Source organism: Phyllobates terribilis, unplaced genomic scaffold (genome assembly GCF_046119375.1).
Source record: "Phyllobates terribilis strain yellow unplaced genomic scaffold, ASM4611937v1 Scaffold_13__5_contigs__length_258822181, whole genome shotgun sequence".
Taxonomy (NCBI): domain Eukaryota; kingdom Metazoa; phylum Chordata; class Amphibia; order Anura; family Dendrobatidae; genus Phyllobates; species Phyllobates terribilis.
In genome coordinates this window covers 99,264,025-99,288,002 of record NW_027362773.1, presented here as the reverse complement: position 1 = coordinate 99,288,002, position 23,978 = coordinate 99,264,025, and the positions used below count along the sequence as shown (strand labels likewise).

General features: G+C 44.9%; 1 protein-coding gene across 5 annotated transcripts in view; it reads left to right on the top strand.

Moving 5' to 3' along the window:
* USP47 (ubiquitin specific peptidase 47) overlaps nucleotides 1-23,978 on the top strand; it is a 43,908-nt gene that overhangs the window by 12,593 nt on the left and 7,337 nt on the right. For 3 of the 5 annotated variants that reach the window (XM_073658295.1, XM_073658294.1, XM_073658292.1), the window contains 20 exons: nucleotides 3,745-3,936; nucleotides 4,732-4,845; nucleotides 5,134-5,287; nucleotides 5,598-5,694; nucleotides 6,115-6,260; nucleotides 7,274-7,353; nucleotides 7,446-7,595; nucleotides 8,728-8,823; nucleotides 8,902-9,054; nucleotides 9,557-9,721; nucleotides 9,824-9,952; nucleotides 10,106-10,182; nucleotides 10,578-10,633; nucleotides 11,743-11,855; nucleotides 11,925-12,029; nucleotides 13,052-13,259; nucleotides 15,376-15,491; nucleotides 15,717-15,836; nucleotides 17,995-18,763; nucleotides 18,950-19,125. In XM_073658295.1, the coding sequence (XP_073514396.1) occupies nucleotides 3,745-3,936; nucleotides 4,732-4,845; nucleotides 5,134-5,287; nucleotides 5,598-5,694; nucleotides 6,115-6,260; nucleotides 7,274-7,353; nucleotides 7,446-7,595; nucleotides 8,728-8,823; nucleotides 8,902-9,054; nucleotides 9,557-9,721; nucleotides 9,824-9,952; nucleotides 10,106-10,182; nucleotides 10,578-10,633; nucleotides 11,743-11,855; nucleotides 11,925-12,029; nucleotides 13,052-13,259; nucleotides 15,376-15,491; nucleotides 15,717-15,836; nucleotides 17,995-18,763; nucleotides 18,950-19,125 (3,216 nt within the window). Of the gene's footprint in view, nucleotides 1-92; nucleotides 153-3,744; nucleotides 3,937-4,731; nucleotides 4,846-5,133; nucleotides 5,288-5,597; nucleotides 5,695-6,114; nucleotides 6,261-7,273; nucleotides 7,354-7,445; nucleotides 7,596-8,727; nucleotides 8,824-8,901; nucleotides 9,055-9,556; nucleotides 9,722-9,823; nucleotides 9,953-10,105; nucleotides 10,183-10,577; nucleotides 10,634-11,742; nucleotides 11,856-11,924; nucleotides 12,030-13,051; nucleotides 13,260-15,375; nucleotides 15,492-15,716; nucleotides 15,837-17,994; nucleotides 18,764-18,949; nucleotides 19,126-23,978 lie in introns of those variants that run through there. The other 2 variants (XM_073658293.1, XM_073658291.1) reach the window with 2 other exon arrangements.

Below are 23,978 nucleotides of genomic sequence, written 5' to 3'. Positions count from 1 at the left end.
CAATGCGGACCACCTTGGTTCGATTTTACCGGTGTAAATGGTGTTAATCGGTTATGTAGTGCGCCATTATCATTACCTTGTTTCTACCCTAGGGTATGTTTTGGAGTTGCAGACAAAGTATCTTTAATGAGATGAAGAAGAAGTTCTCTCAGGTAGTATGCTGTCCTGCAGGTCGCTTTCCCGGGTGCTGTCCTGCAGGTCGCTTTCCCGGGTGCTGTCCTGCAGGTCGCTTTCCCGGGTGCTGTCCTGCAGGTCGCTTTCCCGGGTGCTGTCCTGCAGGTCGCTTTCCCGGGTGCTGTCCTGCAGGTCGCTTTCCCGGGTGCTGTCCTGCAGGTCGCTTTCCCGGGTGCTGTCCTGCAGGTCGCTTTCCCGGGTGCTGTCCTGCAGGTCGCTTTCCCGGGTGCTGTCCTGCAGGTCGCTTTCCCGGGTGCTGTCCTGCAGGTCGCTTTCCCGGGTGCTGTCCTGCAGGTCGCTTTCCCGGGTGCTGTCCTGCAGGTCGCTTTCCCGGGTGCTGTCCTGCAGGTCGCTTTCCCGGGTGCTGTCCTGCAGGTCGCTTTCCCGGGTGCTGTCCTGCAGGTCGCTTTCCCGGGTGCTGTCCTGCAGGTCGCTTTCCCGGGTGCTGTCCTGCAGGTCGCTTTCCCGGGTGCTGTCCTGCAGGTCGCTTTCCCGGGTGCTGTCCTGCAGGTCGCTTTCCCGGGTGCTGTCCTGCAGGTCGCTTTCCCGGGTGCTGTCCTGCAGGTCGCTTTCCCGGGTGCTGTCCTGCAGGTCGCTTTCCCGGGTGCTGTCCTGCAGGTCGCTTTCCCGGGTGCTGTCCTGCAGGTCGCTTTCCCGGGTGCTGTCCTGCAGGTCGCTTTCCCGGGTGCTGTCCTGCAGGTCGCTTTCCCGGGTGCTGTCCTGCAGGTCGCTTTCCCGGGTGCTGTCCTGCAGGTCGCTTTCCCGGGTGCTGTCCTGCAGGTCGCTTTCCCGGGTGCTGTCCTGCAGGTCGCTTTCCCGGGTGCTGTCCTGCAGGTCGCTTTCCCGGGTGCTGTCCTGCAGGTCGCTTTCCCGGGTGCTGTCCTGCAGGTCGCTTTCCCGGGTGCTGTCCTGCAGGTCGCTTTCCCGGGTGCTGTCCTGCAGGTCGCTTGCCCGGGTGCTGTCCTGCAGGTCGCTTGCCCGGGTGCTGTCCTGCAGGTCGCTTGCCCGGGTGCTGTGGATGGAAGTTCTTTACCGCATGGTCCTAACAATCATGTGTGTGCTGCAATAACTCTGCTTGGTTTCTGCTATGTTGGGCGCCGCAAGTGGAATGATGAGTATGGTGGTACAGTACCACACAGTTGTATTCATTATTAATGCTGCATGATTCTCCTTATCCCCATAATCCAGTGTATGAAACCTTCCTGCCCCGCCACACTGATACTCAGACGTTGCACTGAGCTATAAGGCTGTGTGCACACGATGCGTTTTTTGTGTTTCCGCAGCGTTTCTGTAGCTGCGGAAAAGCTGCGGAAACGCATTAAAAACGCATGGTAGAAGGGCAGCAATGTTCCCCAATGATAATCCGCATATGCTGTGCCCATGATGCGGATTTTTCCGCAGCGTTTATGCTGCGCTCAAAAATCCGCAGCACGTCCATTAATTTTGCGGAAACGCAGCGTTTTCGCCGCCATTGACTTGCATTAGAACGCGCCAATACCGCAAGACTGCATCTGTACTTGCGTTATTGGCGCGTTCTAATGTGCGGATGGTACCCGGGTGTAGAGGAGAGGAGAGTCTCATCCACACTCAGGTACCATTAAAAAATCTGTAAAAAAAGAATAAAATAAATGTATATTTACCTTCTGTCGGCCCGCGCACCGCTCCTGCTTGGTTCCCGGCACTTTGCAGTGAGTGGAAGGACCTGCGCTGACGTCAGTCATGTGACGGGTCACGTGACGCTGACGTCGGCAGGTCTTTCAATTCAATGTTGCCGGCAAGGGAGAACGGAGTGAGCAGGACAGCGCGGGCCATCAGAGGGTAAAGTATACATTTATTTTTTATTTTTACCATTCTCTCGGGTCACACTATATAAATCCATGCTGTTTGCATGGATTTATATAGTGTGACCTAGTTGTCAAGCACTTTCCAGGTGATGCTAAAATCGCCTGGAAAGCACTTGTCAATCCGCATGCGGAAACGCATGTGAATCCGCATGTATTCCGCAGGAAAAACGCATGTACAATCCGCATGCGTTTTTCTGCCAGGGAGATGCAGAAATGATGCAGAAATTTTCTGCTTCATTCCTGCATCGTGTGCACATAGCCTTTGGGTATGTGCCCACGTTGCATTTATGAAGCAGAAAATTTCTGCTGCATAAATGCAAGTCCTCTCCCGGAAAAACGCATGCGGAATTCCGCACGCGTTTATCGTGCATTTTTCGCGCGTTTATCACGCGTTTTCCACATGCGGAATTGCCTTGCGTTTTTTATGCATTGGACAAAGGCAATTCCGCTTGCGGAAACGCAAAATTAAATGACATGCTGCGGATTTTTGAACGCGGCGTAAACGCTGCGGAAAAATCCGCAGCATGTGCATAGAACTTGCGGAATCCCATTGGGGACCATGGGGTGCGGATATACATGCGTTTACGCTGCGGAAATTCCGCAGCATATACGCTTGAAAAATGCTACGTGGGCACACAGCCTAATAGTTTTTGGTGCAAACCGTGCTGAAATCCCCTGCAAATCTACAGGCACCTGTAATCATGGTCCATAGAGTAGCCTGATACTAGTCTGTTACTCGCTCATCACTAGTGCAGATGTATGTTTTGTTAACCCCTTTTCTGAGTATACTCGGCTGAGCACCGAGTATTGATAGCGTGCTCGGGCTTTAAGTTTTTGTCGCTCTGTGAACATGATTTGCGACTGTTTGACAGATTTAATACATGTGAGGAATGCTGGAAAAACTGGCATTTGTCACATGTATTAAATCTGTCAAACAGTCGCAAATCATGTTCACAGAGCGACGAAAACGTAAAGCCCGAGCACGCTATCAATACTCGGTGCTCAGCCGAGTACACTCGGCAAAAGGGTTAACAAAACATACTCTCTGATCACTAATCTGCACTGATACTCGTATGCTGTCTAGGGACAGTGATTGGGTATTATTATAGGATAGTGGCTTTTATTTTTAAGCCTTATGGGTTGTTGTGTTTTTTGTTATTTTTTTTTCCAGTTGCATTTGGCTTTCCAGTATTATGTGCACTGTACGCCCCAATGCAACGAGAGTAAGTAAACGTTCAGCAGTTTCTTTATACTTTTTAGACTCTTTAAATCCAGATCAGTGGGACTCTAGGTCCTGAGAACCTCCACCCCACAAACGCTCAAAAGACCCCCAAAAAGTGTGCATCTTAGGAGGTAGGAGCAGGTGAGAGGCTGAGGGAGCGGGCATTATCTTTCTATTGAATCCACAGTCCACTGTGTGCGCTTCTGCCCCCTGAGCTGGGCACTTCTCAAGGGTCTTTTCAGTGATGGGCAATTAAAGTGCTTGCAAAATATAAAAAACTGCTAAAACTTTAGTTACTCTTCGTCACTAGCAGAGTGGACCCAAGTTTTTCCCGATCACTGTGGATACCATCATTGAGGATGGCAGAGTCCTCTTCTTTTTGCGGGGTCCCAGAGCGGCCCCTCGCGTTGGACAGTGGCATGTTTCTGGATCTGCCCTCACATGCTGTGGCCGCACCTTTTCTATCGTTGTGAATGACTTTTGCTTTTCGTTTCTCTTTCCCAGATTGAGAATGCTGCTGATGAGCCGAGAGTGCTGTGCATAGTGCAGGACACCACAAGCTGCAAAACCATCAACGAGCGGATCACACTGAACCTGCCGGCCTCCACAACCGTGCACCAGCTGTTTGTGGACGTGGCCAGCAAAGTGGGCTACGTGACCGGGACATTTAGCCTGAAATGTGGTAATGGAGACATGGTGAGTTCCCCTGCCCTCACGTATAAAGCCATGTACACACAATGATGCACCTGGATTAACCAGAAGTTCTTGTTCTAGTAGTAACAGGATGCTGTGCGACTGATAACGCACATTAAAATGCTCTGCACTCTGCTCTGCATTGATTTCCACTTTAAGCTGCGCCGTAGACCTTCAAAAACTGTCGAACCGATGACTATTCCTCCCAATTTCCCTAAACGCATGCACGCCATGGTTTTAATTAAGATGAGCAAAAATAGTGGAACTCTCTTGGTTCTGTGGGCAGCGTTCACTTCTTCGCCCGGTGCCTCTTCCGCTGGGGCCTAGTAAGCGCACCCATGGTGCTCGCAGAGTTGCGGGTGCAGAACTGGAGTAATTCGTCACAGGTTGGAGGAGGGTCAGTCCAGATTGGATTGACTTTTCGGCATCTTTAGACTTTAAAGGGGGTTGCCCATTTAAAAAAATCCAGGTCCCTGGGCACAGTTTTGCTTTACAGGGAGTCTTCACCTCTGCTCCAGGTATCTGATTTTGGCTGTTATCTGCAACCCAGTCCATGTCCAGAGGCCAATGGCCACATAATGGTGAGGGTAACCCTTCCGTTCACCTGTGCAACCAGCCCTCGTGGTCCTGGAGGATCCGTGATCTGAGACATTCAGACTAGAATATATTCATTGTCCTGGTAGTCGGAGGCGATCATCTCACCACCCCAGACTGGCGCATGCACAGCCAGTGCTTTCTGCTGGTCTTCACCGACACAAGCACGTTATTGGCATTAATGTGACGTTTCTGCTATTGCAGGCTGAGCTGGATGCTGCACAGAACCAGACGTTGCTGGATGCCGGTTTTGAGGCTGGAAAGAAGAATTTCCTCCAGTTAACGGATAAGAACGGGGAGCAGCCGCAGCTGACATCTGTAAGGAGCTGTATACTGGAGCGTCACAGCAATATTTAGTAGAAGAGCAGTGGGAGGGAGTGAATTGCATTCCTTATTAGACATTATTCATATAGCACTGACATCCAAATAATGGGCTTTTACAGTGGTGCTTGTCTTATTACTGAGACTGCATGGTGGCTCGGGGGTCCGCATGGTCACCCAGGGCCAACGTTTATAGGAAGATTGATTGTTCTATGGTTCATTTATCAATAAGAATAGGCTGTGGATTAGCCATATTTGTTCATGAAGCCGCTGGTCTTCTTACAGGATGAGTCTGGGACGGCAGACAGCAGCGGTCTGGATGACAGCACCCAAGAGAAATTCATCGGACCCCTCCCCAGAGATGGCTCTGTGGGCTGCACCAGTGACTACGTCAGTCAGAACTACTCCTACTCATCACTTCTCAGCAAGTCCGACACCGGTAATCCTGAGTAATATCGGTAATACTGCGTTAGGCTACGGCCCCACTATCAGTATTTGGACAGTATTTTACATCAGTATTTGTAAGCCAAAACCAGGAGTGGGTGATAAATGCAGAATTGGTGACGTGTTTCTATTATACTTTTCCTCTGGTTGTTCCACTCCTGGTTTTGGCTTACAAATACTGATGTAAAATACTGACCAAATGCTGAATGTGTGAATGTGGCCTTAGTCTGGGAAGCCAGGTCTGTGTATTACATGTAGGCAGCACTCGGGGTGTCCCGTCCTGGTGACTCTTATTCTGTTTCCAGGTTATGTGGGTTTAGTGAATCAGGCCATGACCTGCTACCTAAACAGCCTTCTCCAGACGCTGTTCATGACGCCGGAGTTCCGCAACGCCCTGTACAAGTCAGTATTGGCTTTCATTTTGTGCTATAGACTTCTTTCTTGGTGTATTAAAAGGACTTTCTGATTGGGGCTATGCTTTTTAATTAATGTGTAATAAGAAAAAAAAAAAAGTCACAACTTTCTAATAGACTTTGTGCTTCAATTTCTCATCATGTCATCGCACTTTGCTTGCTGTCAGTGAATGGGGACCGTTTTGCTTAGAGTTAAAGGTTAAAAACCTGTACATGTCTGTGAACCAAACCATCTCGAGACTAATTCTGTGGTCACATCACAAATCTTGTGGGTGTGTGTGATATGTATATAAAAAGAAAGAAAGAACGAGGATTTTTTTTTATTTCCGCGGAGTCGATATGATCCTTTTTTTTTTTTTTTTTTTTTTTTTTTTTTAAATCAATTAATTTTTTTTTTTTAACTTTTTAGATGGGCTTTTGAGGAGTCAGAAGAAGACCCAGTCACCAGTATCCCATACCAGCTGCAGAGACTATTTGTCTTGCTGCAAACCAGTAAGAAGAGGGCGATTGAGACGACGGACGTGACGAGGAGCTTTGGCTGGGACAGCAGTGAAGGTAACGACAGACCGGCAGGTTTATGGGAGCAAGTTAGGAGGATAGCTGCATTTACCACTTGGCGTTGACCCACGTACAGCCGGTTGGCATCATATACCTGTCCCAATCACTTGAATAGGACGCATTCGTTATACCTGCCGGCTGCTCATCCATCCTAAAAGGCGCAATATCATCATTGCCGCTCCTCTTCTTATGAGTCAGGAAGCGGTAACTGGGAACTTTCAGTTGCACATGCACAGTATACTGTGCAATAAAAGCTATTTTTTAATCTAGGAAAAGCCTCTTAAGGCAATGTGCACACGTTGCGTTTTTTTCCCCCCGCATGGATTTGGAGTGGGAAAATGTTCAATGTTTTACAGCACCAGCAAAGTGAATGAGGTCCCTGAAATCTCACACACGTTAGTTATTTTTTCCTTGCAGATTCGCAGCAGATGTCAGCTCTTGCAGCGTATTTCAGCTATACTAATGAGTGTGGAATAATATGCCACAGAAACTCGGCAGAAAAGTGCACATTTTATGCAGTGTTTTTCTTGCCAACCCACCAGGGTTTTCAGCATATTTTTCTGCTGCCAATCCTGACAGTGTGCACATACCCTAATGCTCCAAAGTCTTTTGTTAGTCAGGGAAAGAAAATCGTGATTTACGTAATTTTGCGGTATTCAAACATCTGAATGGGGTTGATTTTTAATAACAAACGATCTAAAATAACCAAATAGGGGTTGGATTAGTAGCAACAAACTTGATACCTGTGAATACACCTCTAGGCTGGGTTTACGCGTCATAACTGCTTTGCATTTTTTTTGCAATTTCATTTTGTTAGTTTAGAAAAATTGTGGCTAAAAAAAAGAAATGAAAACACAGCTGCAGAGTATGTACCGTGCCTTAGGATTGCCAGCTTAAATTAGAGACCCCTAAATTAACTTTGTGCTCTACCTTCCCCTGAAACAATCGCTTTATCTTCTCCCGGCGAGGTTGTGAGTGATTTCTTTAGTCTCTGTTCTTTATTCTGGCAGCCTGGCAGCAGCACGACGTCCAGGAGCTGTGCAGGGTCATGTTTGATGCACTGGAGCAGAAATGGAAGCAGACGGAGCAGGTATGTGTCCACTGCAGGACGCTGATCCGTGCAGGTTGTCAGTGGATGAAAAAAGCCCTTTAATCCTACTAGATGTTTGATCTATGTGGCAGGCTGACCTCATCAATCAGCTCTACCAGGGCAAGCTGAAGGACTACGTCCGCTGCCTGGAGTGCGGCTACGAAAGCTGGCGGATCGACACTTTTTTAGATATCCCACTCGTCATCAGGCCTTATGGCTCCAGCACAGCATTTTGCAGTGTGGTACGTATATCCCAAAGCTCATCAAATGATTTGCTGATGGCTCAGGGAAAGTGGTTAACCCTTCGGTGATCTCCTATTATCTGTAATATTACGAACCTGCAAGTATGGCAATAACTATATATATGTGTCTATCTATCGATAGATTATAATATGGCATTGTCGCAAAGACTGATTTCACTATCACTTCAATGGGGTACACAGGAAACCATTTGCACCCTTCCAAACTGGTTTGACCTTCATTACGTCACAATCGCCCCTTATTACATCCCAGTCTCTAGTTTTTGGAACATGCTGTCTCAATCCGCATGTGCTGCCCTCCTTTCCAGAAAGACTCTCTACTCTTCTCGGAACTCAAGATCTCTGACTTTCCTTCCTTGCTCCGAGAAAAGTGTAAAAAATCTCATGGTTTCTTGTGTCCCCAATGAATGCTCCGAGAAAGACAGACATTTTCATCGTTTTCACCAGGCTAAAGCCCCCCCACACATACTTGGCCGGGTTCGACCGACGGTCTATTGTGTATGGGGGCAGCCGAGAAATGATTGTTCAAGGGAATATCCGGGACTTAGTGTTTAGGCACATTTTTTGCTTTTCAAAAACAGGCAGGTAGTTGCTACTTACCTGTCAGTTGTGCCCAGCGCCGTTTTTCTACTGACATCACGTCGACAGAACTGCGACTTCTCTTCCGCACAAGGCTTGACTTCCGACGTCATTCTGATAGGCGGTTGTCAAACGAGGGGAGCCAACTGTCAATCAGAATGATGTCAGAAGTCACGCTCCGCCAGCAGAGCGGAAGAAAAGCCGCTCTGTCGATGTGACGTTAGCAGAGGCTGCTGAATTGCCAACGAGCGCTCCGAAAGAACGGCGCCTGAGCAACACAGGTAATAATGCTTAGGCACATTTTTTTTGTTTTTCATAGTCCCTGATGCCCCTTTTAAGGATTCAGCATATCCTTTTTTGGACTGCTGATCTTTTTTGTTCACACAGGGACGCTCTGTAGATTTAAGGAATCCTGTGCATGGGATATAAGGCTGAGATCGCTGCTCACTTGATCCATCATTTGGCTGACCGTTAACTAATGTGTATGGGGGCTTTAAGTTCTATGGTGGTCTTAACAGTCTTGTATGGATTCAAGGAAGAAGCACTGCATGCCTTCATTCAGCCCGAGACACTGGACGGTCCTAACCAATACTTCTGTGAGCGCTGCAAGAAGAAATGTGATGCCAGGAAGGTGAGGAGCCGAGAAGCCATATATTTAGCTATATATTTTGCCATAACAAGCTTGTGAGTGATAATGTCGCCTCCGCAGGGTCTGCGCTTTCTGCACTTTCCTTACCTCCTGACTCTGCAGCTGAAAAGGTTCGACTTCGATTACACCAGTATGCACCGTATCAAGCTGAACGACCGCATGACCTTCCCCGAAGAGCTGGACATGAGTCCCGTTATCGATGTGGAAGATGAGGTAGGTTTATGCCAATAGGGCGATCACATAAGTCTCCTTACTGCTCATCCAATCAGCGAGTTATCCTGTAGGTAACTTTTCATTTTAATACAAAGGGATCTGGCATAAAAAATATCAAGAAAAGTGCGTATTTGGTTGACTTATGCTGTTATTTGACGTACAGCTGCACATGTAGAGCCCTTACTGGTATAAATGGCATACTTGCCCCAAGTTCTACCAATTACCGGGACATGGAAAATAACTTTCTAGTTTTATTTGAATGACGTTTAATGACTGCAAATCTGCAATTTTTCTAATACGTTGTTGCAAAGCTGCAACTCTGTGTGTCGAGGCATGCTGGGAATTGTAGTTTTTCAGGCGCATTAATAAGCATTCTCTGTTGTGCATGGTGTTGGAGAGCTGTGCTGCTCACACGGTAATGCAGAAGAGCATCGCTCCTGATGTGACGAGAGCCGGCGGTAACATTTATTGCTCCCTTTTTGTCACGTATTCATTCCTCAAGAAGTCCCCTCAGACGGAGAGCTGTACGGACAGCGGGGCAGAGAACGAGGGGAGCTGTCACAGCGACCAGATGAGCAATGATTTCTGCACCGATGATGCCCTGGATGAAGGAATTTGCCTCGAAAGCAGCAACAGCGTTGACAAGCCAAACAAATCACCGGAAAAGGTGAATTGAGCCGGACAGGCGGGATGATACCGGGTGGGTGGCGGTATTATGCACAGAGCAATGCTGAACCCTTACATGATTTTTCTTTCTTTTCCTTTCTAGAATTCTTTGTATGAACTTTTCTCTGTGATGGTCCATTCAGGCAGCGCTGCAGGCGGTCATTACTACGCTTGTATCAAGTCTTTCGCTGACGACCAGTGGTACAGCTTCAATGATCAGCATGTCAGTCGGGTGAGTTTCTGGGATTCTGCCGCCATTACGGTAATACTTGAGATCTGTTCACACATGATGTTTCCATTCCTTGTCAGTTTTTGATATCGCATCTAATCGATTTGAGTGTTACATTGGTTTATGGAATAAGTGAACACGTTATTTTATTCACAGATTACTCCAGAGGATATTAAGAAAACCTACGGGGGATCTACAGTAAATCGCGGTTACTACTCCAGTGCCTTTGCTAGGTTGGTGCAGGCTGTTTCCTTAGATGAGTAGTTTGTCCGGTTGCATAGCACCTAAAGGGTTATTCCATCTGGTCACGTGATGGCATATCGCTAGGGTTTGCAGTCATTTTAAAGATCATGGGGCTCCGACCTCTGGGATTCCCATTGATCCTGAGAATGAAGGGGCTGCACCAGCACTGCTGACCCTTTTCCTTGCACATAGGCTTTTTCAGACACCAACCTAAGAAGGGAATCATGCTGGGGACTCCAGGGGCAGCAGGAGGGCAATATTAGCTGAATATGTGCTGGTATTTGTCTATGGAACTTTTTATTAGCTAAAAATGTCTTTATATGTCAAGTGGTAAATTATAAAACCGTATATGACCATAATTTAAAAGTCTTTTTATTCCCTGCAGTTCCACTAATGCATATATGCTGATGTACCGTCTGAAGAACCCTGTTAGAAATTCAAGTGCGTAACTGTGTAACCTCTTATCCTGTGTTTAACCATCTCAGATGATTTACTATTAATATTTATTTGCTCATTACACAGTTTACATACAGGTTTACAGTTGTCATTTTGTACATATCACTTCTGAGTTACATCCTGTATTATACTCCAGAGCTGCACTCACTATTCTGCTGGTGCAGTTACTGTGTACATACATTACATTACTGATCCTGAGTTACATCCTGTATTATACTCCAGAGCTGCACTCGCTATTCTGCTGGTGCAGTCACTGTGTACATACATTACATTACTGATCCTGAGTTACATCCTGTATTACACTCCAGAGCTGCACTCACTATTCTGCTGGTGTATTATATACATTCATCGGATGTGTTAGCAAGCTGCATAACAGATACTATACAAAGCAGAATGTCTGCACCGCCTGCTAGGCAACTTGTGGACCCCACCTGATGTAATGAGCAGACAGACCGGAGATTAAGAACATATAGGTGCCAGCTTAAAAAATAGAAAAAAGTACCAAGAGAACAAAGAAGCTGAAAGCTGCACTCACCGTTCTTTAAAATCACTATTCCTTTATTTTGTATTTTTATTTGAAATCAGTGGAAGGCAGGGAGTGCGGGGAGGAGAGACAGGCGACAGCCGTTTTGCGCTGTGAAGAGCGCTACTGCAGATCCAGATGCAGGTAGCAGAAGCGCTATTTACAGAGCGAAACGGCTGTCGCCTGTCTCTCCTCCCCGCACTCCCTGCCTTCCACTGATTTTTTATTCAACACATGAAATAAAGGAATATCTGTTTTAAAAAACGGTGAGTGCAGCTTTCAGCTTCTTTGCATAACAGTTACCTCTGACTATTTACAGTAGCAAGCAGCAGAATTGTGAGTGCTGCTCTGGAGTATAATTGTACTTCCAGATAAGTGGTTTGCGTCAAATGAAGAGCAATGTAGCCTCTTGTCGCCTCCCCATATCTACCAGAATTCCCTGTATAATAATTATAGATAATTAGCCACAGTCCAGCAAAGATCAGTGTGAGACCCAATATGTACAATGATGATCTGAAATAATGAATAAATACATAACGCTGGAAGATCAGTCTTGTGCTTTACTTTCTAGAGTTTCTGGACACAACAGAATTTCCAGAGCACATAAAGAATCTGGTGCAGAAAGAGAAAGAACAGGAGGAGGAGGAGAAGCGTCTGCGGGAGATCGAGCGCAATACCTGTAAGGTAAGTAGGCGCCTATCTGCGGGGCTGGAGCTCTGGCCGGTCAGTGTGTGAAGTGCTGCTCTCTTCCAGCTGAAGCTTTTCTGCATGCATCCGGTCAAACACATCCTGCTGGAGAATAAGCTGGAAGTGCACAAGGACAAGACCATGATGGAAGCCGTGGAGATTGCCTACAAGGTATTATGGATTGCATTGTTCCCTGAGGTCTTTTTTAAGCCAGAAATCCCCTCAATGTTTAGGGGGAGCAATATTTTCCACAAGCCTTCACTATTTGCAGAGTTTATCCCCCTGTCATGTTTATCTCACTGCAAACTAGTAGCAAATTAATCAGGGTCCATTATATTCAGCTTTTCATCAGACAGTGGATCACCTAAGAATAACGCTGGAGGAAAAAATAACCGTGCATTACAGATAAACCCGGAACACCAGGATGTTTGATGTCCCCTATTATAAGCCTTATTCAGACGTCCTTTTTTTTTTGTGTAGCGTGCTTTCCATGATTTCCACGGAGAGCACTCGTACCTATGATTTTCTATGGACCCATTCACATGTCCGAATTTTTTTTTTTTTCTTTTTCTTGGACGGAGACATGTCCAGTTTTGATTCGAGGGTCACATCAAAATCGGCCATGCAAGTCAATGGGTTCATGAAATAATCAGACTGCACTCGGATGATATCTGAGAGTGGTACGATTTTCACAGACTGTCAGAAAGGAGAAGGTGATGAAATTGTTTTTTTTGGGGTTTTTTTTCTACACCTACGAAAAAATTGGTTCAAACTCGGTCCAAACTCCTCGTATGCAAAAAAAAATCAGACGAATGAATGAGGCCTAATGTATTTAAAAAAAAATAAAATAAAATCCAAGAGATGGCTGCAGAATAATCTGCCATCTTGTCTCCAAACCCCAAAGTATTAGCTGTGCACATCACTATGTGTCTCACACTCTGGATCCAGAGTGACTATGTCGGTTCTGTGCCAGAAAGTACAGATCCGGCCTCAGGCCGTATCCGCTGTTACTATATGGCTGCCTGAATTGCAAGATTCCTAGCTAAGACATTATTTATCAGAGCGGCAGGAAGCCTGATCATTGGGTTTTTACCAGACTTTTCCCTTTTTAACTAAGCAAAAGGAAAAAAAACTAGCTTGTCACCGATGTCCCATACCTGTGCTGATTGGTGCTCTGACCATGACTGTTCCAGATAATGGACTTGGAGGGCGTCGTTTCCCTCGACTGTTGCCGGTTGGTGAAATACGACGAGTTTCACGATTATTTAGAGCGGTCTTATGAGGATGAGGAAGATCGGCCAATGGGGCTCCTGCTCGGTGGTGTCAAGTCCTCCTACATGTTTGATCTCCTCTTGGAAACCAAGCGGCCGGACCAAGTTTTCCAGTCTTATAAACCCGGAGGTGAGTGGTAGGAGCTCTGCCGCCAGGCTGTGAGTTTAGCGGCTCATGCTGAAAATACAGGCAGAGTCGCTGAGCTCTGTGATTGGCTGCAGCGCTGTCATTGTGGCTGCAGCAGCCAATAAACATTGTGTGGTGCTGCAGTGTTCCTCTCTTTGCATCCTGCACGGCTGTTTGATGGGGGTCATCAATATATTATGGTGGATATACACACAGATTTTTAGAAGCAAATCCTCTTCAAAATCTGCATAAGAAAATAACTACTTCCAATAATGAATATGCTTCCTATTGATTTCAGTGGGAATTTCACATTGCTGTTCATATTGCAAGGTTTTTCTTTCTACAAGGCTTTGATCGCCATACAGCCGGGAAAAAAATGACATGTCTCTTCTATGTACAGTCATATGAAAAAGTTTGGGCACCCCTATTAATCTTAAGCTTAATGTTTTATAAAAATTGGTGTTTTTGCAACAGCTATTTCAGTTTGATATATGTAATAAATGTTGGACACAGTAATGTTTCTGCCTTGAAATGAGGTTTATTGTACTAACAGAAAATGTGCAATCTGCATTCAAACAAAATTTGACAGGTGCATAAGTATGGGCACCCTTATCATTTTCTTGTTTTAAATACTCCTACCTACTTTTTACTGACTTACTAAAGCACTTTTTTTGGTTTTGTAACCTCATTGAGCTTTGAACTTCATAGCCAGGTGTATGCAATCATGAGAAAAGCTACTTAAAGTGGCCACTTGCAAGTTGTTCTCCTGTTTGAATCTCCTCTGAAGAGTGGCATCATGGGCTCCTCAAAACAACTGTCAAATGATCTGAAAACAAAGATTATTCAACATAGTTGTTCAGGGGAAGGATACAAAAAGCTGTCTCAGAGATTTAACCTGTCAGTTTCCACTGTGAGGAACATAGTAAGGAAATGGAAGAACACAGGGACAGTTCTTGTTAAGGCCAGAAGTGGCAGGCCAAGAAAAACATCAGAAAGGCAGAGAAGAAGAATGGTGAGATCAGTCAAGGACAATCCTCAGACCACCTCCAGAGAGCTGCAGCATCAACTTGCTGCAGATGGTGTCACTGTGCATCGGTCAACTATACAACGCACTTTGCACAAGGAGAAGCTGTATGGGAGAGTGATGCGAAAGACGCCTTTTCTGCAAGCACGCCACAAACAAAGTCGGTGAGGTATGCAAAAGCACATTTGGAGAAGCCAATTTCTTTTTGGAAGAAGGTCCTGTGGACTGATGAAACCAAGATTGAGTTGTTTGGTCATACAAAAAGTCGTTATGCATGGCGGTAAAAAAACACAGCATTCCAAGAAAAACACTTGCTACCCACAGTAAAATTTGGTGGAGGTTCCATCATGCTTTGGGGCTGTGTGGCCAATGCCGGCACTGGGAATCTTGTTAAAGTTGAGGGACGCATGGATTCCACTCAGTATCAGCAGATTCTTGACAATAATGTTCAAGAATCAGTGACAAAGTTGAAGTTACGCAGGGGATCAGGGGATGGATCTTTCAGCAAGACAATGATCCAAAACACCGCTCCAAATCTACTCAGGCATTCATGCAGAGGAACAATTACAATGTTCTGGAATGGCCATCCCAGTCCCCAGACCTGAATATCATTGAACATCTGTGGGATCATTTGAAGAGGGCTGTCCATGCTCGGCGACCATCAAACTTAACTGAACTGAAATTGTTTTGTAAAGAGGAATGGTCAAAAATACCTTCATCCAGGATCCAGGAACTCATTAAAAGCTACAGGAAGCGACTAGAGGCTGTTATTTTTGCAAAAGGAGGATCTACTAAATATTAATGTCACTTTTCTGGTGAGGTGCCCATACTTATGCACCTGTCAAATTTTGTTTGAATGCAGATTGCACATTTTCTGTTAGTACAATAAACCTAATTTCAAGGCAGAAACATTACTGTGTCCAACAGTTATTACATATATCAAACTGAAATAGCTGTTGCAAAAACACCAATTTTTATAAAACATTAAGCTTAAGATTAATAGGGGTGCCCAAACTTTTTCATATAACTGTATATACAGCAAACTTGACCAGTCCGCCATGTCCGTACTTACGGCCTTTTCTGTCTTGTCTTCAGAGGTGATGGTGAAGGTCTATGTGGTTGACTTGAAGACGGAAACCATCGCTCCTCCAGTCAGTGTTCGCGCCTATCTCAGTCAAACCATCCAGGAGTTTAAGCAGCTAATCTCCAAGGTTGTGTTGAGTACAAGTCGCTCTTGTTTTTTTTTTTATCATTTGTGATAAAATGTCGTCTGCATTAATCTATTAGATTCTTCCAGATGTTTCTGCAGAACCGTGTGTCCTATTAGTAACCAGCGTTCGCACTGCTGAAAATACCAGAACGCTGGAACTTTGTATAAATGATGTAATTTATAAATCATATTTGTATTTAAACCTTGTGACGCTCCTGTATTGCAGAGCATAGATTTGCCGCCTGAACACATGCGGGTGGTTCTGGAGCGCTGTTACAATGACCTGCGGCTCCTCAGCGTGCCCAATAAGACGCTCAAGGCTGAAGGATTCTTCAGAAGCAATAAGGTGAGTCTTAGAGGGACCTGAGATACTGAGTCTGGTCCATTGGTCAGGTCAGTAATCTATGTCTAGTGGATGGGAGCCCTGGAAACCACCTGTGACGTGATGGCGTCCACGGCTGCTGCTTCTTATCCGACCTGGTGCGACTTCACTTGTCTTGTCGAAATGATAACTTTTCCCCTGTCCGGCTAATAAAAAGAAGAGCCGCACATGCAGTCACGTCAGGGGCAGTTTTCAGGGCTCGGAGGCCACAGATTACTGACGTGACTGATGGACGGCTCCTGTGAATCGATTTGCAACGATTCTATTTAGATGTGAAACTTGAAGCATTTCCACCATGATCAGAGATTACATTTATTAGTGTCTTTATCAGTTGAGTCTTACTGTGGGAATAACCCCAAAGCAAAGAACGAGGGCTTTACACTCCATAAAGCACAGCACCCCTTTCATTCATCATGGAATAGAGGATAATATTGCATCTTTGCATTGCTTTACATACAGTGCCTACAAGTAGTATTCAACCCCCTGCAGATTTAGCTGGTTTGATAAGATGCAAATAAGTTAGAGCCTTCAAACTGCAAACGAGAGTAGGTTTTATGAACAGAAGCATAAATCTTACAAACCAAAAAGTTATGTTGCTCAGTTGAATTTTATTAAATTTTAAACATAAAAGTGTGGGTCAATTATTATACAACCCCTATGTTTAATATTTTGTGGAATAACCCTTGTTTGCAATTACAGCTAATAATCGTCTTTTATAAGACCTGATCAGGCCGGCACAGGTCTGTGGAGTTATCTTGGCCCACTCCTCCATGCAGATCTTCTCCAAGTTATCTAGGTTCTTTGGGTGTCTCATGTGGACTTTATTCTTGAGCTCCTTCCACAAGTTTTCAATTGGGTTAAGGTCAGGAGACTGACTAGGCCACTCCAACACCTTGACTTTTTCCCTCTTGAACCAGGCCTTGGTTTTCTTGGCTGTGTGCTTTGGGTCGTTGTCTTGTTGGAAGATGAAATTACGACCCATCTTAAGATCCTTGATGGAGGAGCGGAGGTTCTTGGCCAAAATCTCCAGGTAGGCCGTGCTATCCATCTTCCCATGGATGCGGACCAGATGGCCAGGCCCCTTGGCTGAGAAACAGCCCCACAGCATGATGCTGCCACCACCATGCTTGACTGTAGGGATGGTATTCTTGGGGTCGTATGCAGTGCCATCCAGTCTCCAAACGTCACATGTGTGGTTGGCACCAAAGATCTCGATCTTGGTCTCATCAGACCATAGAACCTTGAACCAGTCTGTCTCAGAGTCCTCCAAGTGATCATGAGCAAACTGTAGACGAGCCTTGACATGACGCTTTGAAAGTAAAGGTACCTTACGGGCTCGTCTGGAACGGAGACCATTGCGGTGGAGTACGTTACTTATGGTATTGACTGAAACCAATGTCCCCACTGCCATGAGATCTTCCCGGAGCTCCTTCCTTGTTGTCCTTGGGTTAGCCTTGACTCTTCGGACAAGCCTGGCCTCGGCACGGGAGGACACTTTCACAGGCTGTCCTGGCCGTGGAAGGCTAACAGTAGTTCCATAAGCCTTCCACTTACGGATGATGCTCCCAACAGTGGAGACAGGTAGGCCCAACTCCTTGGAAAGGGTTTTGTACCCCTTGCCAGCCTTGTGACCCTCCACGATCTTGTCTCTGATGGCCTTGGAATGCTCCTTTGTCTTTCCCATGTTGACCATGTCTGAGTGCTGTTCACAAGTTTGGGGAGGGTCTTAAATAGTCAGAAAAGGCTGGCAAAAGAGATCTTTAATCCACACATGTGAAGCTCATTATTCTTGGTGCCTGAACTACTTCTTAATACTTTAGGGGGACCAAACAGAATTCTTGTGATTTGAGGGGTTGAATAATAAATGACACTCTGAATTAACTTTTTATGTTTTAAAAAAGAAAAAACAAAACAAAAAAACAAACAAAATTTGCTGCAGTGCATTTCCCACTTCCAGGCTGATCTACAGTACAAATGTCACAATGCCAAGTTAATTCTGCATGTGTCAACCAGCTAAATTTGCAGGGGGTTGAATACTACTTGTAGGCACTGTACATCTAATTAAATCGGCAGCGCAGATAGAAACAAAAACTTTCCCATCTGTTCTGACTTTTCGTTGCAGGTCTTTGTAGAAAGCTCGGACTCCACCGACCATCAGCTGCAGTTTCCAGATTCTCATCTCTGGAAGCTCCTAGACCGTCACGCCAACACCATCAGACTGTACGTTTCATTACCCGAGCACGCCCCGGGCCACCAGGCCGGCCGCTCCTCGTGTCCTAAGCCAGGAAGGGATGCCGTGCAGCAGAGCGACTTTTGTGAGCAAGAAAGCAGCAAGTCCGTGGAGGCCATTTTGGAGGAAAGCACTGAAAAGCTGAAGTGTCTCTCTCTCCAGCAGCAGGAAGAGAGCAGCAACGGGGACAGCAGTAAGAGCACGGAGGGCAGCGACTTCGAAAACATTGACTCTCCGCTGAACGAAGCGGATTCCTCAGGGTCAGCCGACAACAGAGAACTGGAGAATCGGATTCTCCCATCATCTGACCCTGAAAACAATTTTCCATCAGAAGAGCGGTCGGACTCTGATATTAATAATGATCGGAGCACCAGCTCGGTGGACAGTGATATTCTTAGCTCAAGCCATAGTAGCGACACTCTGTGTAATGCGGACAATGCCCCCATCCCTCTGGCAAATGGGCTGGACTCTCACAGTATCACCAGCAGCCGGAGGTCCAAAGCCAATGAAGGAAAGAAGGAAACGTGGGACACGGCCGAAGAGGACTCCGGGACGGACAGCGAATACGACGAGAGTGGGAAAAGCCGGGGGGAGGCCCAGTACATGTATTTCAGAGTGGAGATGCATTCTGGGGAGGAAGGGTCTGGGGATGGACAAAAATGTAAGTTTTTCTAATATTTTTTTCCCTTGTATTAGAAGGTATAAAGGGCTGAGCTAAGTATGGAGCCTCCTTGGTGATATCTGAGTGCAGATTCTCTTTCTACGGAGGAAGAGTTCAGTTTCCCATTAAGACTCCTTGGGAATTTTTCTTGCCGGCTGCCATCTGATCCAATTCTCTTTCCTACAGGTTTAATGGTGAATGTAGATAAAAGAATCACCCTCTCTGCTTTCAAACAGCAGCTGGAGCCTTTCGTGGGGGTCTCATCCTCCCAGTTTAAAGTCTTCCGCGTTTATGCCAGCAACCAGGAGTTCGAAAGCGTCCGCCTCAACGAAACACTCTCCTCCTTTTCTGATGACAACAAGGTATTTTATAGAGCAGTCGGTATGAAGTCAGTCACCCCCAAAGAGCTAATTAACCCACTTTATTCTACAAGTACAGTGGGGAAAATAAGTATTTGATACACTGCCAATTTTGCACGTTTTCCCACCTACAAAGAATGGAGAAGTCTGTAATTATTATCGTAGGTACACTTCAACTGTGTGAGACAGAATCTAAAAATAAAAACCAGAAAGTCACATTGTATGATTTCTAAATAATTAACCCTTTCACCCCGAAGCCTGTTTTCACCTTCCTGACCAGGCCAATCTTTTGAATTCTGACCAGTGTCACTATGAGGTAATACCTCTAGAACACTTCAACGGATCCCCCTGATACGGAGAATGTTTTTTCGTGACATATTGTACTTCATGATAGTGGTAAAATTTATTTGATATGACTGGTGTTTTTGTGGAAAAATCTGAAATTTGGCAAAAATTATGAAAATTTTGCAATTTTCAAACTTTGAATTGTCATGCCCTTAAATCAGAGAGATATGTAACACAAAATAGTTAATAAATAACATTTCCCACATGTCTGCTTTACATCAGCACAATTTTGGAAACCTAGAGACAAAAAAAAAAATTTAGGACGTTATAAGGGTTAAAAGTTGACCAGCGTTTTTTTTTATTTTTTTTTTTATTATTTTTACAACAAAATTTACAAAACCATTTATTTTAGGGACCACATCACATTTGAAGTGACTTTGAGGGGTCTATATGCAGAAAATACCCAAAAATGACACCATTCTAAAAACTGCACTCCTCAAGGTGCTCAAAACCACATTCAAGAAGTTTATTAACCCTTCAGGTGCTTCACAAGAATTTTTGCAATGTGGAAGGAAAAAAATAAACTTTTTTTTCTCAATAATATTACTTTAGACCCAATTTTTATTTTCACAAGGGTAACAGGTGAAAATGGACCTCAAAATTTGTTGTGCAATTTCTCCTGATCACGCTGATGCCCCACATGTGGGGGAAAAACACTGTTTGGGCGCAGGGCTCGGGAGCGCCATTTGACTTTTTGAATGTAAAATTTGCTGGCATAATTAGCGGACGCCATGTCGGCTTTGGAGAGACCCTGATGTGCCTAAACAGTGAACCCCCCCCCCCCCCACACACACACACAAATGACACCATTTTGGAAACTAGACCCCTCAAGGAACTTGCATAGATGTGTAGTGAGCACCTTGAACCCCCAGGTGCTTCACAGAAGTTTATAATGTTGATAAATGGAGAATGAGCCTGCACCACCTTCTAAATGCATAATGACCGCACCTAAATCTTAACGGCAAATACACATCGCATAAACTTGCGGTGCCAGCTTTAAAATGCAGAAACAATAGTCCAATAGAGAGGAGATGATGAAAAGCTGCACTCCCCGTTTTTGTAAAAATAAGAGTCCTTTATTTCATATTCGGATAAAATGAATGGAAAGCAGGGAGTGCGGGGAGAAGGTGGACGACAGCTGTTTCACGCTCTAACTAGCACTTGGACCCCCAGACCTCCCCGCACTCCCTGCTTTCCATTCATTTTATCCGAATATGAAATAAAGGACTCTTATTTTTACAAAAACGGTGAGTGCAGCTTTTCATCATCTCCTCTCTATTGGACTATTGTTTATAATGTTGAGCCATGAAAATAATAAAAAAAAAAAAATCACATTTTTCCCACACAAATGTTTTTAGCCCCATGTTTTACATTTTCATAAGGGCATCAGGAGAAATTGCACCATGCAACTTGTTGTGCAATTTCTCCTGAGTAAGCCGATACCCCATATGTGGAGGAAAACCACTGTTTGGTCGCACGGCAGGGTTCGGAAGGGAAGGAGCACCATTTGACTTTTTCAATGCAAAATTTTCTTGAATAATTAGCAGACGCCATGTTGCGTTTGGAGAGCCACTGATGTGCCTAAACAGTGGGAACACCCCACAAGTGACACCCTTTTGGAAACTAGACCTCCTCAGGGAACTTGCAGTGCCTTGTGAAAGTATTTGGCCCCCTTGAACTTTTCTATCTTTTGCCACATTTCTGGCTTCAAACATAAAGATATAAAATTCTATTTTTTGGGGGGAAGAATCAAAAAGTGGGACACAATCGTGAAGTGGAACGAAATTTATTGGATATTTTAAACTTTTTAAAAAAATTAACTGAAAAGTGGGGCATGCAATATTATTCGGCCCCCTTGAGTTAATACTTTGTAGCCCACGTTTTGCTGCGATTACAGCTGCAAGTCTCTTGGGGTATGTCTCTATCAGTTTTGCACATCGAGAAGCTGAAATTCTTGCCCATTCTTCCTTGCAAAACAGCTCGAGCTCATTGAGGTTGGATGGAGGGCGTTTGTGAACAGCAGTTTTCAGCTCTTTCCACAGATTCTCGATTGGATTCAGGTCTGGACTTTGACTTGGTCATTCTAACACCTGGATACGTTTATTTTTGAATCATTCCATTGTAGATTTTGCTTTGTTTGGGAACATTGTCTTGTTGGAAAATAAATCTCCGTCCCAGTCTCAGGTCTTTTGCAGATTCCAACAGGTTTTCTTCCAGAATGGTCCTGTATTTGGCTCTGTCCATCTTCCCGTCAATTTTAACCATCTTCCCTGTCCCTGCTGAAGAAAATCAGGCCCAAACCATGATGCTTCCACCACCATGTTTGACAGTGGGGATGGTGTTTTGAGGTTGATGAGCTGTGTTGCTTTTACGCCAAACATATCGTTTTGCATTGTGGCCAAAAAGTTTGATTTTGGTTTCATCTGACCAGAGCACCTTATTCCACATGTTTGGTGTGTCTCCCAGGTGGCTTGTGGCAAACTTCAAACGAGACTTTTTATGGATATCTTTGAGAAATGGCTTTCTTCTTGCCACTCTTCCATAAAGGCCACATTTGTGCAGTGTACGACTGATTGTTGTCCTATGGACAGACTCTCCCACCTCAGGTCTAGATCTCTGCAGTTCATCCAGAGTGATCATGGGCCTTTTGGCTGCATCTCTGATCAGTCTTCTCCTTGTTCGAGATGAAAGTTTAGAGGGACGGCCGGGTCTTGGTAGATTTTCAGTGGTCTGATACTCCTTCCATTTCAATATGATCGCTTGCACAGTGCTCCTTGAGATGTTTAAAACTTGGGAAATCTTTTTGTATCCAAATCTGGCTTTGAACTTCGCCACAACAGTATCTCGGACCTGCCTGGTGTGTTCCTTGGTCTTCATGATGCTCTCTGCACTTGAAACAGAACCCTGAGACTATCACAGAGCAGGTGCATTTATACAGAGACTTGATTACACACAGGTGGATTATATTTATCATTACCAGTCATTTAGGACAACATTGGATCCTTCAGAGATCCTCACTGAACTTCTGGAGTGAGTTTGCTGCACTGAAAGTAAAGGGGCTGAATAATATTGTACGCCCAATTTTTCAGTTTTTAAAGTTTAAAATATCCAATAAATTTCGTTCCACTTCATGATTGTGTCCCACTTGTTGTTGATTCTTCCCAAAAAAATTGAATTTTATATCTTTGTTTGAAGCCAGAAATGTGGCAAAAGGTAGAAATTTCAAGGGGGCCAAATACTTTCACAATGCACTGTATCTAGATGTGTGGTGAGCACCTTGAACCCCCAGGTGCTTCACGGAAGTTTTATAACGTTAAGCTGTGAAAATAAAAAAAAATAAAAAATCAAATTTTTCCCTCAATATTGTTTTTTTTTTTTAGCCCCAAATTTTGCATTTTCACAAAGGTAACGGGAAAATGGACCCCCAAAATTTGTTGTGCAATTTCTCCTGAGTATGCAGATACCCGATATGTGGTCGAAAACTACTTTTGAGGGATAGTGCAAAGCTCAGAAGGGAGGAAGCTCCATTTTGGAGTTCGATTTTGCTGAACTGGTTTTAAGGTGCCATGTCACATTGGTAGAGCCCCCTAGATCAGCCGCACACACCACCCACCCATAAGTGACCACATTTTACAAACTACACTTCTCAATGAATTCATCTAGGGGTGCAGTGATCATATTATTGACACCACAGGTGTGTCACAGTATTTTATACCATTGGGAGGTGAAGAAAGAGAATAATTACATTTTTACCACCAAAATTTTGTTTTAGCCACAGATTTTATATTTTCACACTGGGAAATGGGTAAAAATAGCACCAAAATTTGTCACACATTTTCTGCTGAATGTAGAAATACCCCATATGTGGCTGTGTAGTACTGGTTAGCCATACGGTGAGACTCTGGACTGATGGAGCGCTTTTTGTCTCCTGGAGCGCAGATTTTTCTAGAATAGTTTGCGGACTCCATTTACAGAGCCCTTAAGTGCAAGAAGAGCAGAATTTCCCCTCAAGTAACCCCAATTTGGAAATTATACCCCTTTATAATGACTATTTTGACTCCATGGGTCTTTTTCAGAAACAAGCAGTAGTGGATGTTGCTAAGTGAAGATTACCAACTGCCGCTGCGGTGACCAGTACGCTGCGGTGACCAGTACGCTGCGGTGACCAGTACGCTGCGGTGACCAGTACGCTGTGCACAGCTCGTGCTTCTGGAGACATGCACCCATAAATTAGTCGGGCTCTCATCGTTACATGAATGTCAAACATGTGGACGCTAACTGCGGTTTACTCACACTGGAGCTCAGAAGGGGGGGGGGGATTTGGGAGCGCTGGATTTGTTTTGGAGGGCGAAGAGCCATTGCATTTTTCTAGAGCCTTTGTGCTACCAGTAACGTGGAAGCCCCTATATTTCCTTTGACAGATGACATATCTGAGTGGGGACTTGCTTTTTTGTGAATGGAACTAAAGCTTTTATTTGGAACATTTTACATAGCATTTGGGATCACATTTA